The sequence below is a fragment of the Phocoena phocoena genome, chromosome 18 (genome assembly GCF_963924675.1).
Source record: "Phocoena phocoena chromosome 18, mPhoPho1.1, whole genome shotgun sequence".
In the NCBI taxonomy this organism is placed as follows: domain Eukaryota; kingdom Metazoa; phylum Chordata; class Mammalia; order Artiodactyla; family Phocoenidae; genus Phocoena; species Phocoena phocoena.
The window spans coordinates 23,305,523-23,321,128 of NC_089236.1; the positions used below are offsets into that span (position 1 = coordinate 23,305,523).

The following is a 15,606-nucleotide window of genomic DNA, read 5'->3' on the forward strand; positions in this document are numbered from 1 at the left end:
GAAAGATTAGTTGTCCACAACCTAAAAACTTCCCCACTAATCACATCCGCCTCCAAGACCCGATGGTGTTACTTAAGGCGGAATAGGCACCTCTTTCTACAGGGTGGCATGGGCAAGTGAGGGGACACTGCCTGTCATCCTGGTGCCTCTCAGGACTGCCCTGTGATGGGTGGCCCTGTCCCAGGGACCTTGCCTTCTGCCCTCCCCCCTTTCCCTGTCTTTGGTGACTTCCCTGTCTTTGTCTCTGCAATTGTGGTTCCCAGAGTTCAGAGCTGACCATGCAAATGTGGTTAGCAATACAGAATTCCCTTCCCATCGTGCTACAGTTAAAATCTGTGGGCTAAGGAGAGAAGAGAGTTGAGAGCACCTATAACAGAATAATATAGACGTATCCATCCATCGAATGAGCACTTTAAACTGTGTTTAAAGTCATGCCATTAACACGTTAGGTGTTGTAATTTAGTTTTATTCTTATTCATAGATTTATTATAAAGTGAAATTATTTTAACTGTTTGACTTTTTTTTTAGACTCCAATTTAAATGGGGAGAAAAACAACAATGCAGCTCTTTTCACCCCACCCCGCTTTTTTTCTGTTGTTTTGAGGACAGAACATATAAAAGAACAGAATGGATAAGGATTTGCAAATATATAATTTACAGCTTGATCCAAAATAATAATATAATTATTTAATGTAAGCAATTAGTGTCCTGATTTTTAAGCACAGTAGTAAACAATTTATTGTGTAATTCTTCACTTTTTTCAGTGAGTTTTCACATATACTCTTGCAGTCAAACAGCCTTGTATTACTACTACCCCATTTTTGTGTGAGTAGACAAAGGCTCAGGAAATTAAATGCCTTGATTGCAGTCACTTTTCTAGGAAGTGGAGAAAGAAATGACCCTTAGATCTTAAAGGGATGCTAAAACAACCATTACAACATAAACAATAAACCCCACGTGATAATTTAAAACACCAACAAAGAAGGCATCTGTTTTCATTTTGTCCTCCGACATCATTTGAATTTCACCATTTGGATATCTGAAGTGTGTGTGTGTGTGTGTGTGTGTGTGTGTGTGTGTGTGTGTGTGTGTGTGTATGTGATCACACATGGGCACATACACATGCAGGGACACTATTTTGCATGAATAATAATAGTGGTCAACATTTTCAACTTAATGGACCAAGTCTCTCACGTGATGCTAAGTATCTCACATGCATTAACTATTTTATCCTCAAAACTCTCCTTGTCGCACTATCTCAGTGAGTGAATTGACACTAAGAAAGATGAAGAAACCTCCCTGAAGTGACACGGTGGGTCAGTGGTAGAACGGCCTTTTAAAAAAATTCCCTTGCTCACATTCCTGGCTGCCCCTACGTTCCAGTTCTGGTAATAGACATTTCTATGGGAGCCTCACAACAGCCCTACCAGTTGGACGTTGTTGTCCCCCTTTTTACAAATGAGGAAATTCAGAGATTAAAGAACTTGCTGAAGAGCCCTTGACTCACCATTGGTGATCAGGAACTTCTCCCAAGTCTGATACCGAATCCCTTGATTGGTCCACACCCCAGACCCCTCAGAACTTCACTCTAGATTAGGTGGGGCAGTGTTTGGGAGGTGAAGACATTCCTACGTCAGTCATAACACACGGAGACACCACTGGGAAAGGTGTGTCATGTGTCGCTGACTCTGACGCCCGTGGGTCCTCTGCTTCCAGGAGCTCCGGAACGCTCAGAGCGAGCAGCTTATGGGCATCCGCCGAGAAGAAGAGATGGAAATGTCGGATGATGAGAACTGTGACAGCCCTACTAAAAAAATGAGAGTTGATGAATCAGGTAACGTGGGTAACTGCCACATCCCTGTGAGATACCTTAATGATCTTCCTAATCTGAGATGGGGCATACAGATTGAGAAATGGCCACAGAACTCACTTTTATTTGAGTTAAACTAAACTTTCATCTTTGACTGACTCTGCCTTGTAGTAATAGAACTTGAAATTCCTTCTTGGGAACATAATGGTTTAAATTGTTCCAGTTGTTTCTCTGTATGTGGGTCCGGGGCCACACTTACTTTCAGGGATATTTGCCTGTTCCCATAAAAATCCTTTTCCACAGTGTGGCAGCCACCTCTGATGCTGAAATACAGGTAAAATCTGGTTTCAGTCAGTGTACTTCTTACGTGGGAAACGTTTAATCCCTAAAGAAGCTTTCTAGCCTCCGAAGCAATGTGCTGGAGAATTAGACTGCTTTCCGATCAATTTTAGTTCCTAACCTGTAATCAAAGGGATGGTCCCGTTTGGTACCAAGAAAGGGGCATCAATCCTTGAGTTATAAAAAGGAGAGAAGCTTAAAGAGAACCCTGATTGATATTCTCTGCCTAATCTGAGATGCTGATTTAAAACTCTCTTCTCAAATTGTATGTTATTCCCTTGATGTAAAAGCAAGCAGAAGTGCTCACTCAAACGTAGGAGGCACCAAGGGAGACTGCTTGTCCGAGGGGAAGGGTGTTTCCTAAAGGGCCTGGGGAAAACCACAGTCGCCACCTTTGGCAAAAAGGGAATAAAACACTCACCTCTCCCAGGCCTTTTCGGGTGACCAGGAACAGAGGATCTTTGCTGGTTTGGTTAGTAGAAGCCAAAATCAAGATTCCAAAATGGTCAAGTCATCAAGATTACAGAGCGGTCAGTTAGGTTGACCGGTCAGTTCCACATCTTGGCTGTTGTGAATAGTGCTGCTATGAACATAGGGGTGCATGTTTCTCTTTGAATTATAGCTTTGTCCAGATATATGCCCAAGAGTGGGATTGCCGGATCATACGGTAATTCCATTCTTAGTTTTCTGAGGAACCTCCGTACTGTTTTCCATAGTGGCTGCACCGACGTACGTTCCCACCAACAGTGTAGGAGGGTTCCCTTTTCTCCACATCCTCTCTAGCATTTGTTATTTGTAGATTTATTGGTGATGGGCATTCTGACCCGTGTGAGGTGGTACCTCATTATAGTTTTGATTTGCATCTCTCTAATAATTAGTGATGTTGAGCATCTTTTCATGTGCCTACTGGCCGTCTCTATTTCTTCTTTGGAGAAATGTCTATTAAGGTCTTCTGCTCATTTTTCAATTGAGTTGTTTGTTTTTATTGTTGTTGAGTTGTATGAGCTATTTATATATTTTGGAGATTAAGCTCTTCTCAGTCGCATCATTTGCAGATATTTTCTCCCATTCCGTAGGTTGTCTTTTCATTTTTTTTTTTTTTATGGTTTCCTTTGCTGTGCAAAAGCTTGTAAGTTTGATTAGGTCCCACTTGTTTACCTTCGTTTTTATTTCTGTTGCTTTGGGAGACTGAGCTAAGAAAACATTGGTACGATTTATGTCAGAAAATGTTTTGCCTGTGTTCTCTCCTAGGAGTTTTATAGTGCCATGTCTTATATTTAAGTCTTTAAGCCATTTTGAGTTTATTTTTGTGTATGGTGAGAGGGTGTGTTCTAACTTCATTGATTTACATGCAGCTGTCCAACCTTCCTAGCACCACTTGCTGAAGAGACTGTCTTTTCCCATTTTATATTCTTGTGTCCTTTGTCGAAGATTAATTGACTGTAGGTGTGTGGGTTTGTTTCTGGGCTCTCCATACTGTTTCACTGATCTGTACGTTTGTTTTTGTACCAGTACCACGCTGTTTTGATTACTGTAGCTTTATAGTATTGTCTGAAGTCTGGGAGAGTTATGCCTCCTGGAAGCAACCTAAATGTCCGTTGACAGATGAATGGATAAAGAAGATGTGGTACATGTATACAATGGAATACTACTCAGCCATAAAAAATGAACAAAATAATACCATTTGCAGCAATATGGATGCAACTAGAGATTACCATACTAAGTGAAGTAAGTGACAAAGAGAAAGACAAATACCATATGATATCACTTATATGTGGAATCTAAAATATGGCACAATTGAACCTATCTACAAAACAGAAACAGACTCCCAGATGTAGAGATCAGACCTGTGGTTGCCAAGAGGGAGGAGAGGAGGGGGAGGGATGGACTGGGAGTTTGGGGTTTATAGATGCAAACTATTGCATTTAGAATGGATAAACAACAAGGTCCTAGTGTAGAACACAGGGAAGTATATCCGGTCTCTTGGGATAAACCATAATGGAAAAGGATATATATATAAAAGAATGTCTGTATGTGTATAACTGAGTCACTTTGCTGTACAGCAGAGATTGGCACAGCACTGTAAATCAACTCTACTTCAATAAATAAATAAATAGTGGTCAGAATGCTCTGTTTTTCCAGGGCTTTAGAAGAGAATGCCAGAAGCACAAGATGATCACAAGAAAAAGCTCCTGCATCCAGACGTATACAGAAGGGAGTTTCATTTCCCTAGAACAGTGGTTCTGAAAAGCATGGTCCCCAGTCCAGCAATGTTAGCATCACCTAGGAACTTATTCGTAATGTAAATTCTCGGGGGTGCTCCTCGAGACCTACTAAATCAGACTCCAGAGGATGTGGGGGTGGGGGGGATGTGAGATTCAGAATCTGTGATTTAAAGCCTTCGGCGGGATCCTGATGCAGGCTAAAGTTTGAGAACCACGGCCTTAGACAATTTCCCTTTCATCCTCAAATTCCGTTCATTTGAATCTTTTAGAAGCTTAGCATAAAAGCAGGCACCACACCACTATTTTCTGAAGCCATATATTATCCTTTGTCTGAAAAATGAACCGAGCATTTATGTGTCAATGTATGTCTCTTATTAAACTGATATCAGATTTCTCAGGACTGCTCGATTATTGGGTTTGGATTTGCTTATTTGAGGAAACCACCTTCCACGCAGCGTTTCTATTCTGCAGACCTTCATATATCAGAAGAAGAAAGTGAGTTTTGGGTGTGATTTTTCTTAAATTCAAGGAGCTCTTCCAATAAATAAATAAATACTTTTTTTCCTCAAAAAAAGCTTTCATCATTTTTTTAATCAGAGTTTTTCAGGACATGTCTGCTTTTCTGATTGTCAAGAATACTTCCTTGTAGTTCTGCTGTTTACCACGTATAGTAATTTACAGCGTGTCTTTGACTAGATGAGGGGCAAGTTTACACAAAACCTGGATCCGTAACATCTTTATAAGGTAGGTGTAGAAGAAAAGAATGGAATCAATCAGGAATTCTGATTTGAACCTGTGGCTTTTTTCCCCCTTTGCGGGGAGCGGCATTTCTTTTTAAACAACCTATCAATTTCTCAGGTAAGAATTATGTATAATTCCATGGCCTGCTTGGGATAAGACAAGAATAATAATAACTCAGGAATAGTCACAAGCCACAGAGGAGATCTTACAGACCACGGCAGCCAGCATATACCTGCAGGATTGGCCCCTGATCTGTGCTTCGGAAGAATCCGCAGGGATACCAAGGACCTCTCCTCTCACTGAGGACCACAGGGGTCCTCCCTGGAAGTTCGACTGAAGAGCCTTCTTCCCAGACCTCTGTGGTTTTCCTCCCAGACGTCTGATAAGAGCCTGAAGTAGGACTTGAACTTGCAGAGCTTTCTCCAGGCTCGTTCCTTGGTCAGCAGGATTAATGAACACAATACAGTATGTGTTCCACACCAGGCCGCGGGCAGAGATGAAAGAACCAGGGTTCGAATGCCAGGCCCTGAGGGGTTCAAAGTCTTTTGTGCTTCTTGAAATGAGACGGACCCGGAGAATGCGGTGTGTGGTTTATGAGGAAAGCGCAAGACTGATTGGAGGGAAGGGAAGGCAACTGACCTTCCTTATTCCGCTGGGCCCTCAGGATCCTGCCTAAAGGCAGGTAGGTGGTGGTGGTTCTTTCAGCCATGCGTATTCGGGGTGGGGGCAGCCTAACAGCAAGAATCCCATCTTGTCTTTTGACCAAGCTTCAGACAAGATCGTGTGAACTGCTGAAAGGGGGGACTGAGGCCCTACAGCCTGAGGGAAACAGGCCTTCCAGCGGCATCTCCATAGGCGACCCGCCACTCGTTTTTTTAGGTACAAATCTGCATGTGTTAATCTAGTCACCTCCAAGCAGACCTCCGAAAACAGAGCGCTCTACTGAACGGACAGAGGAATTGCCAGACCTGAAATAGAAGTAAACTTCTCCATCCTTTAAGGAATCCCTGCCCCCTCCTTTTCTGCCAAAACAATGAGACCTTGCCTCACCGGCAGCAGCTGACCCAGGAATTCTTGGAAATCCCGGGGAGCCTCGGGCCTGCCCTGCCCTCCATCTTCCTCCTAAAACAAAAACCTGCGCAGGTTTTATTGCATTTCTGAGGGGGAGGTGGAGAGAATTGACTTTGGTTTTCAGAAAAAGCAAGGTTTATTGTGTGAGGACTTGTATGATACCTTGCGTTCAATGTTTTTTTTTTAATCAGAGTTTCTCAGGGCATCTCTGCTTTTCTGATTATGAAGAATACTTCCTTGTACTTTTGCTGTTTACCACGTATAGTAATTTACAGTGTGTCTTTGGCCAGAGTTCCGCCAGACCGGCTGTCACTTCCACATCCCTCTGGGCGGCGGGCCAGTCACCGCTGCTCAGCCGGTGACTCTTAAAGGGGAAAAAGGAGTTTGCTGGAGCCAAACTAAGATGCTGATAAAAATGAAAATGAGTTTTGCTAATACACTTGAAAATCAAGACAGATTTATCGAAGCATTCGTTCAAGAAAATCGGCATCCTGTTCCAAAGTCTGTGAAGATAATTTTTGATAAAAATTCAAACGTATTCTTGCATATAGTCTGTCTCCTGCTGCAATCAAGCCAAACTTTCAAAGCCAGATCACTTCCTCCTTCTCCCTCTCTCTCCCCCCTCACCTCTATTCTCCCTCACTCCTTCCTCTCACCCTTTCTCCTTCCTCCCTCCCTCCAGGTTGGCAGTGGGGGAGGGCCAGGAGTTGCACAGGAAGGAAGGGAGAAGAGAAGTCTGTCCTAGACGGTAAGGCTTCCCTGTCAGAACCTGATCAGTGTCAGTATTGTGAGTTCAGTGAGTCGGTGCGTATGAAGCCCTTCCAACAATACTTAGCGTGGAGCATGTAACAGGTAACTCAGTGACTGTAACTGTGCTTCTCGTCTTAGTCATCCCCCAACACCTAGTCCTGGGCCCTTCACCAAGTAAGTGCTCAATAAAAGGGGGTTGACTTCAGTTACATAATCCCCTTCTTCTGGTCCCTGTTTTTGATGGTTCCGTCGTGTAAGTTGATCAGAAGACGATAGCCCTTGCTCTGGCTAAACTGAAATGGCAGGCATTAAGCAGCGTGTTCAGACAAGAATGGTTCATTTCTCCACAACGTTCAGAACTTCTGCACGCCCAGAATTCAGTGCCACATGCTGAGACCAGAGAATTGAAACTCAGCGTCATTCTGATGATTGACAAACGCTTGTCAAGCATCTTCTTGTGTTCTTGTGTTCAAGACACTGTGGACCCAGGGGGTATGGAGAGAGCTAGACACAGCCTACCCTGCGCTCTGAGGTGTGAGATACTTTGAAAGAGATAAATAAGCATTTTAAGTTAATAGAAATACAGTGCCTGATGCCAAATATATTTTAAGCCGTTAATTTAAATTCAGGATAAAGCGGAATGAACGTCCCTCTCCAGTGTATGTACCTAACCCAATATTTGGTGAGTATACATTGCACATTGAACACAGATTTTAGAAGAGAGTAAATCTAAAACGGCCCTTGCTTAATAGACGACCCTTAAACCATTCCATGTGCACAAATGCTCTTGGCTTTTAATTACACCTTATTTAAACTCTGAGCTCCTTATAGGAGCAAATACTCTTTTAATTATGAAGAATGTTTTCTGGGTTGTTAACTTTCCATGGAAACTCACCACAAAATAGGTACGGACCTTTTTTTTTTTTGATTCCAGTAAGAAGTCAAAGATTTTCCAGCTCTTTCAGCCAATGGAGTCAAATTAGGGACTCATAATTAAGTTCACTTGGAATCAGCAGTATTCAGTCTGTCTAAACAGTTTCATATATAGCTGGAAGTCTTAGGTTAAAAAAGTTAATAGTAAGGCTCTCTCGGGCTATACCCTGATCTCTTTGAACACCAGGACTGCCTTCATTTTTCTGATTCAGTTTATTTCCAGTATGGGAGTGCTTTTGAAAGACATAAGAATGCCCAACAGACAGATTACAATTAGGCACGAGTCCAAGAGGAGGTTCGCTGCAGCCCCCAGCACCAGCCTGGGCACAGAAGGGAAGGGCTACTGGATTCCAGTTCAGGGTCCTGCAGCCGACTGATGGGGCCCTGACGGGAGCCATGTCACTCGCAGCTGGTAGAAGCTTCCTTTTAGGAAACATTGAGTGTGATCCTAGCAGGCTTACTCTGGGGTCGCTGAGAACCGGGCAGAGGGACAAGGGCCTTCAGACGTGCAAAGTGAGATGGCTCAGTCTCACATGCCTGGGACTGTGCTCCCTGCCCAGCAGACTCCCGAAGGCAGGAGTACCAGTGGTGAGAAGGATAGGCTGTTCGTAGACCTTCTGTTTTCACACGTGATGAGCGTCTGAAGGAGAAGTAGAACAGTGATGTGTGTCCATCAGTCACCGCCAAGGTAAAGACAAGCGTTGTATTTCCAACCGTGACAGAATGTCTTCTGGGAACCCAAGGGCCAAACAGGGAGGTGTGATTAATTAAAACTTATATGGCTTAAAGATGATGAAACCAGTCTTCCGAGGCGGGCTGAGCAGCCTGCTTCATTCCTAATCTCTTGAAAGAGAGCTTCATTTGCAAGGAGACAAGGCTTCTTTCTCTGTTTCTTCCCTTTATTTATTTATTTTTTTAAATCTTGCTCATCTTGCCACAGGAAATCCAATCACTGTTTATTTGGGGTAGATTTTTCGGTTCCTTGATTTCACGTGCAGTTACAGTTCCCATTTCGTAATGGATATGTTTCTGAACAGTGTAGAAATCAGTTCTTTACCTTTTAAACGTAAGAGGCAGATGCTGTTAAACCGACCCCATGCAGCAGGATTCCTCTGTCACGGCAGCACTCCTGTCCAACCAGACCGTGCTTACCTGTTCTGTAAATTCACATTTGGAGGCTAAACTGTCCTTACGCGGAGCCCCCTTATAATCGTAGTTTTCTGTAGCCCTCCACAGTGCCGTATTCCCAACATCGCTCTCATACATAAACAGATTTTCCAGAATCGTGTGTTTCGTGTCAAATCAATTTGGGTTGCTGACATTGTGTTGTCTCGGAGACCACAGATTTTTCCCTAATGCTCCAGCCATTCAGCTGAGCGGCGCCTCCAGAAAACCCAGGCGAGCCCTGGTTGAGGGTCTGCATCAGTTCACACCTGGTCAGTACTAGCTTGGAGCCGGCTGGGTTCTCTGAGTAGTTTTCTGTGTGCCAGCCCAGCACATTCTCCCAGCTCAGCCACCTTGCAGAGAGGACTCCGGCTCTATCAAGCCCTGGCTTCTGACCTGGTGACAGGAGCCCCTGGAGTGTGGTGAAGGGCTCCTGAGCTGATGGGTAGCTGGCAGGCAGAGGAGAAAAGCGAGGAACTTAGCAGCCAATGTTCAGAAAGGGAGAAGTGCGGAGACCTTGACCCAGGAGGAATGGAGACAAATGGCCAGTGGGCCGCACGAGGTCACGGCACAGCCGCCCGTGCCCAGCCTGCGGCGCTGTGATGCCTTTCAACTGCCAGGAGCGCCATGATCTAGATTGCAGTTTATCATGTTTTCGGGGCATTTCATTCTGATAAGTTTTGATGCAGGATCATTCCGTAGGGGAGTAGATTTAATCCTGTTTTCTTAGCAGGCTCTGAGGACACTGAGGGAATATTTATGTAATAAGGTGCAAAGTTGCTATGGAAAATACTATAGCAACCTAACATCTTCGCAGAGCCAGGCAGCCACTTATAACAGCAATCTAAATTTACATTTATTTTAGTGTCATTTTATCGACACTCTTAGTATCTCATTCTGACAGGATGTTAAAATATGTTTTCAGCTTGCATCTGAGCAAAATTAACACAGTGTTCTTGGAATTTAAGTGGGGTTTGCACAACTTCTGGAAAAAAGCAGAATATTTTCGAGGGAGTTTAGATGACAGAATCTGGGTAAGTTTGTAACTCTTCTTTCTCTTTCCTAAATGTACGAAAGAATTCCTTAGTGGCATTTATTCCTAGTTTTTTCTCTTAGATGGTAACTAATGAGTCGGAATTTCTGATTACCAAATGAGGATTATCCTTTTCGACACTGACGTAATTTTTTAAGTGCTCACCTATGATTCTAGCTGGCGCTTATAGAAAACACTTTTAGTAGATCAGCTCATTGCCCTCCAGCAGCATGTGACTTTTTGATAATGAAATCTATTTTTTATATAAAAAATACCTATTCATTTTGGAAAGTCTAATGATTAAGAATAATAAAAGATAAAAGTCAGTTATAACACTACAAAAGACTCTTTAGTTTCTGATTCGTTTTCTTCTTCACAGCCTAACTATATGAGCATTTTTGTATGTATTTTTTAATATATACATGATTACGTTTTTAGTCAGACCTTTTTCTATAACAAGTGGGGTTTTTTAAAGCTTTTTTAATATATTAATGAAATAGAAAATATAGAGCAAATGCGTGTGTATCCTTTCTGGATCACGGGCTCCTTCCCGTGAACCTTTAGGACTTCAAGCTGTAATCTTTGAGGTGGTCAGAGTAGATACCTGAGGTCATTAAAGCCTGAAAATTGGGCCAGCCCTCCCCAAAGCATCTTTTAGGTCCCTTAAATGTGAGTGTGGCAGGGAACTATAGATACGTAGCTGGTTAGTAGTGGAAAGATAGTATCTATTGATTTTCTTCTCTACCTCTCCATCTGAAATCTTAAAGTGTGACTTTAACACTGTGAAAGTGGGACATTGGCCAAAAGAATCGATACCAGACTGTATTAAAACCTATGCTGCTACCAGCTTCTTGGCCCTGATGTACTGTTTGTGAACACCATTGTCCTAATTCTCCTGTGCTTTTATACTGCATCGTTCATCAAGACACAGTTGGTGACATAAAGTTATTGTACCTTGACTCCTAACACTGTTGCCTGTAAGCTTCATTAATCCAAGACCTGAAGATCTACTGAAGGAATACAGAAAGTGAGGACAGATATCCAATTGAATTCCAGTGAGCCACACTCAGTTAAATGCCCCATAACTGATGGAGAAAGTAATTGCCAGAAGTAGCAGTAATTATTTCTCCCCGTTCTTAGAAATTCCGCCTTCCAGTTGTGATACTTCGAAGCGCTGCACATTGAAGTTTATAGCAATTTTAACAATTATTATTATAGCGAGCGCTCCCATGTCTAAATGGCTGAGAGATTCCTCTCTTTCACTGGCATGCATGTCCTTGATCCCAAAGAATGCTCAGCAGACCTTCTCCCCAGCTCCAGGACACAGTGTGGGAAGCTTTCGGGGAAGGGGCTAGAGAAGGGACATTTTATTTGAGGCTCCCCATTACCAGCAGAGAAGTAGGGAGACAGATTTCTGGAGCAGTCGATTCATCGTAGTGCTTCAGGGCAGGTGTTGCAGGTTCTTTAATGAGCCCATTGTACTGATAACTTCTAGAGCCGCTGTGTCCCAGAGACCTCTGCATTCCACGTCCTGCATGTGGGTCATTGCCGCCTGATGCAGTTACCCAAATTTTCAGTTATCAGAATTACCTTAGGAATATGTAAATATCAACACTAGGGTATCGGTTAATTAATCATATATCCATAAGCAGCCTTGAAAGCAACCATGTTTTAGAAAACTATATAATGGCATGAGAGAAGGCTCTCTGTATATTGCTAAGTGATTTTAAAAAAAGCAATTACAAATCAATGTACAGATCATTCCAGTTGTGTGTCTGTGGATGTGTTGTATTCACAATGTATATGTTAGGGGGAATCTGTAAGGAGATAGGTCCAATATTCAGAGTGACTGTTTCTAGATTGTGTGATTACCAGTGATCTTTTTTCTTACTTTTGCATCTCAAAAATTTCTACAGCACATACATGTATGATTTAAATAATTGGACTACAGCAAATATTAATATAAAAATTACCCAGGAGAATCTGTGGTGAAATTTGTATTGATTGAGGAATACTACCTGGCCATTTTCAATCACAGGAAAGTTGAAAGTAGTCATGAATGATAACTGGTATCAGATGATAGAAGTTCATTGAATTGCCCTCTTTTGCTTCAAGTTGGGGAATAATCACCTTTAATTTTCCATAATATTTTACCTTCCTAGACCACATCGTCCTGCAGTTTCCTCTTCCAAATATGATCATATTTGCGTGACTATTTAATTAAGGATCCAAGAAATAATTCAAGTTCTGATCCAGGCAGACATGTTGAATTCTTACCCACGAGGAGACTGGCAACCATGAGTCTCTTCAGATATGAAGAGACCCCTAGAAAGCACCTTAAATAACCTTCTCCTTTCTTCACAAACAGGAATGTGCAGTCCCACGTTGAGCAGTTAATGTTATTTGCCCAAGATAGTAAGTGGAAGGTACTAGAACTAGAGCTAATACTAATACTAGGTATTAGTACTAGAACTCGGTACTAATTTCCTTCTTTCCACGTTAATGACCTTTCTATGGCACTACTAAATGTTGTGGGGAAAAAAGCTCCAGAATAGAATATCCCTCAAATGCCGTTAAGTGGCATCTTAAGAGTCAGTAAAATCAACCAAGGATTTTGAATGCCTGCTACGTGCATGGCACCACGATGCCGTCTGGAACAGAGGTAGGCCGGAGATGTTTACTACCTTAAAATGTTAATCCAGACCAGGCTGACTGGGGCTTTTGCGTAGTCTTCCCGTTACTTTCTGGATTTTTCTACTGACTAGAAAGAGATTGGCTTCAACATAGGCAGTGTATCCAGCAAACTGTTTTCTAGCCCATTCCAACAGAAATGCCAGCTTTTAAAAATATTCAGGAAATTGGCACAGTCCCTTTTCTAGCTGAATGATATTTATTTCCTCATAAACAACCAGCTCTATGGCTTTGGGCAAGAAGAAGAACTGCTTTGAAGAGGCAAAGTGTATCAGGAAGGAATCATGCCATATCATGTATTCCTTTGGTAAACCAGGCACACTGTCACAGCCCGAGTCTTCCATTCCCTGACTCTCCAAAAAGGTAAAGAGAAAAATAAAACTACTTCTCTAAACACAAGCACAGATGTGATGATGGATCTGCAATGATCTGAGCTACAATATTAGTTCTTTGATTTCCCATCTCATCCCATGTTTCCCCTGCATCCCCAGGGCCTGGGAGAGCCTACCTGAAAATCATTCATTGACTCTCCATCTAATTTCAAGACTTACTGAAGCGCTCTCCATCCTTCCTTGTTCCTGAGGCTTTTCTTTATGAGATCTACCCCTCAATCAATCTTAAAAATAAAAGTTTGAGCGAGAGCACCTACAATAATATCAATGTTATTGAGATGCACAGACTCAGGGAAGTTTTGATCGGGAAGAGATCTTAGAAGTAACGTGTCCTCTCCCTTCTTACCCCATGTTCAAAATTAATGAGAAAAATGTGGTTTTTATCCCCAAACAATAATCAGCTGGAATGCTGAATAATGTCTGCAAGTTTGTATTGGGGATATTTTTTTTTGTAATTACAAGTTTTCACGTAAAACTTAAGTGATAACACACATTTGGCAAATCTCTTGGAAGTAGGATAAGAGATTTAATTCTTCTTTTAGTGACTTCCTAGTCGGTTGATTAAGAAATGTCTCCACCTGCCATACTAGACTTTTCTCATATAGTTTATATAATCCGAACGTCGTAAAGCCATCCATTTCTCTATCCTTAGCTCTTTGCTTCCATGAAATTGTCTTAAGCAACGCCGTAATACGAAGCAATGATAAAATGAAAACAAATATTTAGTGAATTCTTACTTATGACATGTATGGGACCGTGATATCATTTGTCTTGCAGTGCCATATGAAGGGGGAAAAATAGCAGACCAAGTCTTGTAAGACTACTTGAGACTCAGTCTTTGATCTGAGAGTGGTGTTTATCTGCTCTGAAAAATCCCTGTAGCTCCCCAGAGTTCTCCTTTTCCTGGAATAGCGCTGGATCGTGGGTCCATAAAGCTCTCGCTCTCAGAAGTCAGAGCCAGAACTAGCAGATAAACTCTAACATGCAGAGCTGTGAGAGCTGAGAGTATCTGAGAAGAAGTTGTGTAAATCTGTTCATCTGAGCTCTTACCGACCCTGTAGAAGGTTTTGTTTGGTTCTTTGTTTGTTTTAAGCAAATAAAGGTGAACACATGCTGAGATGGAGGACCTTCTACCCAATCTGCTCCTTCGAGACTAGCTTTCTCAGAGGAATTCTTCTCACCTTTCAGAAACAAAATATTTCATGCTAATTCCTGCTTAATTGGAGGGAAGTCATTTCTTTAAAATCATTGAATATGAATTTGAAGTCTGTTTCATCCCCGTCCTCTTTAATTCCATCAAGGTCACCTCCTAAACTTGCCCAGACCGCACTATTTCTCAATTAGAAAAAGGGGTAGAGCTGTTTTAAAGCATTTAGCATCTGATTAATAGCGCTGAACTGGGGCTTCAGCACTTGCAGAGGGATTCTGAGGAGTCGCCAGTAAGAATATTCATTGCTACCTGGAAAAGTGTCCTCTTCAGAAACCAAAAGCAAATCATTTTAATGAAGAAGGCAAAAACTGCTTTTTTTATGGGGATGTGAGAAAGATGATTGTACTCAATATATAGCGGGTTTTAATATCCGAACAACTCTCTCCCAGGGAAAACTTGCTATAATTTAGCCATCCAGACGGTTTATAAAATGCACCCACTTTTCCCTGCCCAAGGACTCTGAGTCTGTCGAAGCAGGATTTTGTCGCACTCAGGCTCTGGGGATGGGAAGAAGTGATGAGAAGAGGTGTCCAGTTGACAAATGTGAGCTGGAGCCATCCAAGTGGAGAAGAAATCAAGAGTTCCGAAAATAAGTTTTTGAGAGCCTTCCTTCCAACTTTCCTCCCCATTTCCCGGGCCTGACTGAGGAACGCCGAGCTCACCTTGACGCTCTTTTGAAGAGGGCTGGTCAAACCACTAGAAAAGCTCTGAGAAAGTGGCCTACATGAGTGAGAATTGGTGTCCCCGGAAGCGAGGTTTTAGAGTCACCAAACAGAGTGCAGAAATAACTTTGAACCAGATGAGGTCAGAGGCCCCTTGAGGGATCGTCGTTTTGTTTCCAGCGTGGCTTGGCAAATGATGTCCCTTCCCTAAGCCTCAGCCTTCTTAGCAGTAACATGAGGCTCATCCTAAGAGGGTCTCCTTGAGGTTGTAAGAAATAACCGATTAAGGGTTTCCATGGCATTTTGCAAATGGTGCTGTGACAGTGTGGGGAATGGATACTGCTAAGCAGTGACAAGGGTAAAGTGAGCAGTTCCCAGCCCTGGCTGCACACAGGAAAGACCTGGGAAGCTTTATACAACAGACACCAATGCCTGGGGGTTAATGCCCAGGCATCTGTGTTATTAAAACGCTCCGCAGACGAGTCTGATGCACAAAGGATTGGGAACCACTGGCGTGTGACATGAAGATTGATGGCTGTCAATTATAGGTGGGAAAGAAGAAAAAAAAAAACAAATAGAGGTAAG

The 15,606-nt window shown here is 42.5% G+C and overlaps 1 protein-coding gene across 2 annotated transcripts in view; it reads left to right on the forward strand.

Annotated features, from left to right (window-relative positions):
- The window catches only part of ENOX1 (ecto-NOX disulfide-thiol exchanger 1), a 214,126-nt gene that overhangs the window by 93,498 nt on the left and 105,022 nt on the right, over positions 1-15,606 (forward strand). For both annotated transcript variants that reach the window (XM_065895901.1, XM_065895902.1), the window contains one exon: positions 1,717-1,834. In XM_065895901.1, coding sequence (XP_065751973.1) covers positions 1,717-1,834 — 118 coding nt within the window. The remainder of the gene's footprint in view (positions 1-1,716; positions 1,835-15,606) is intronic.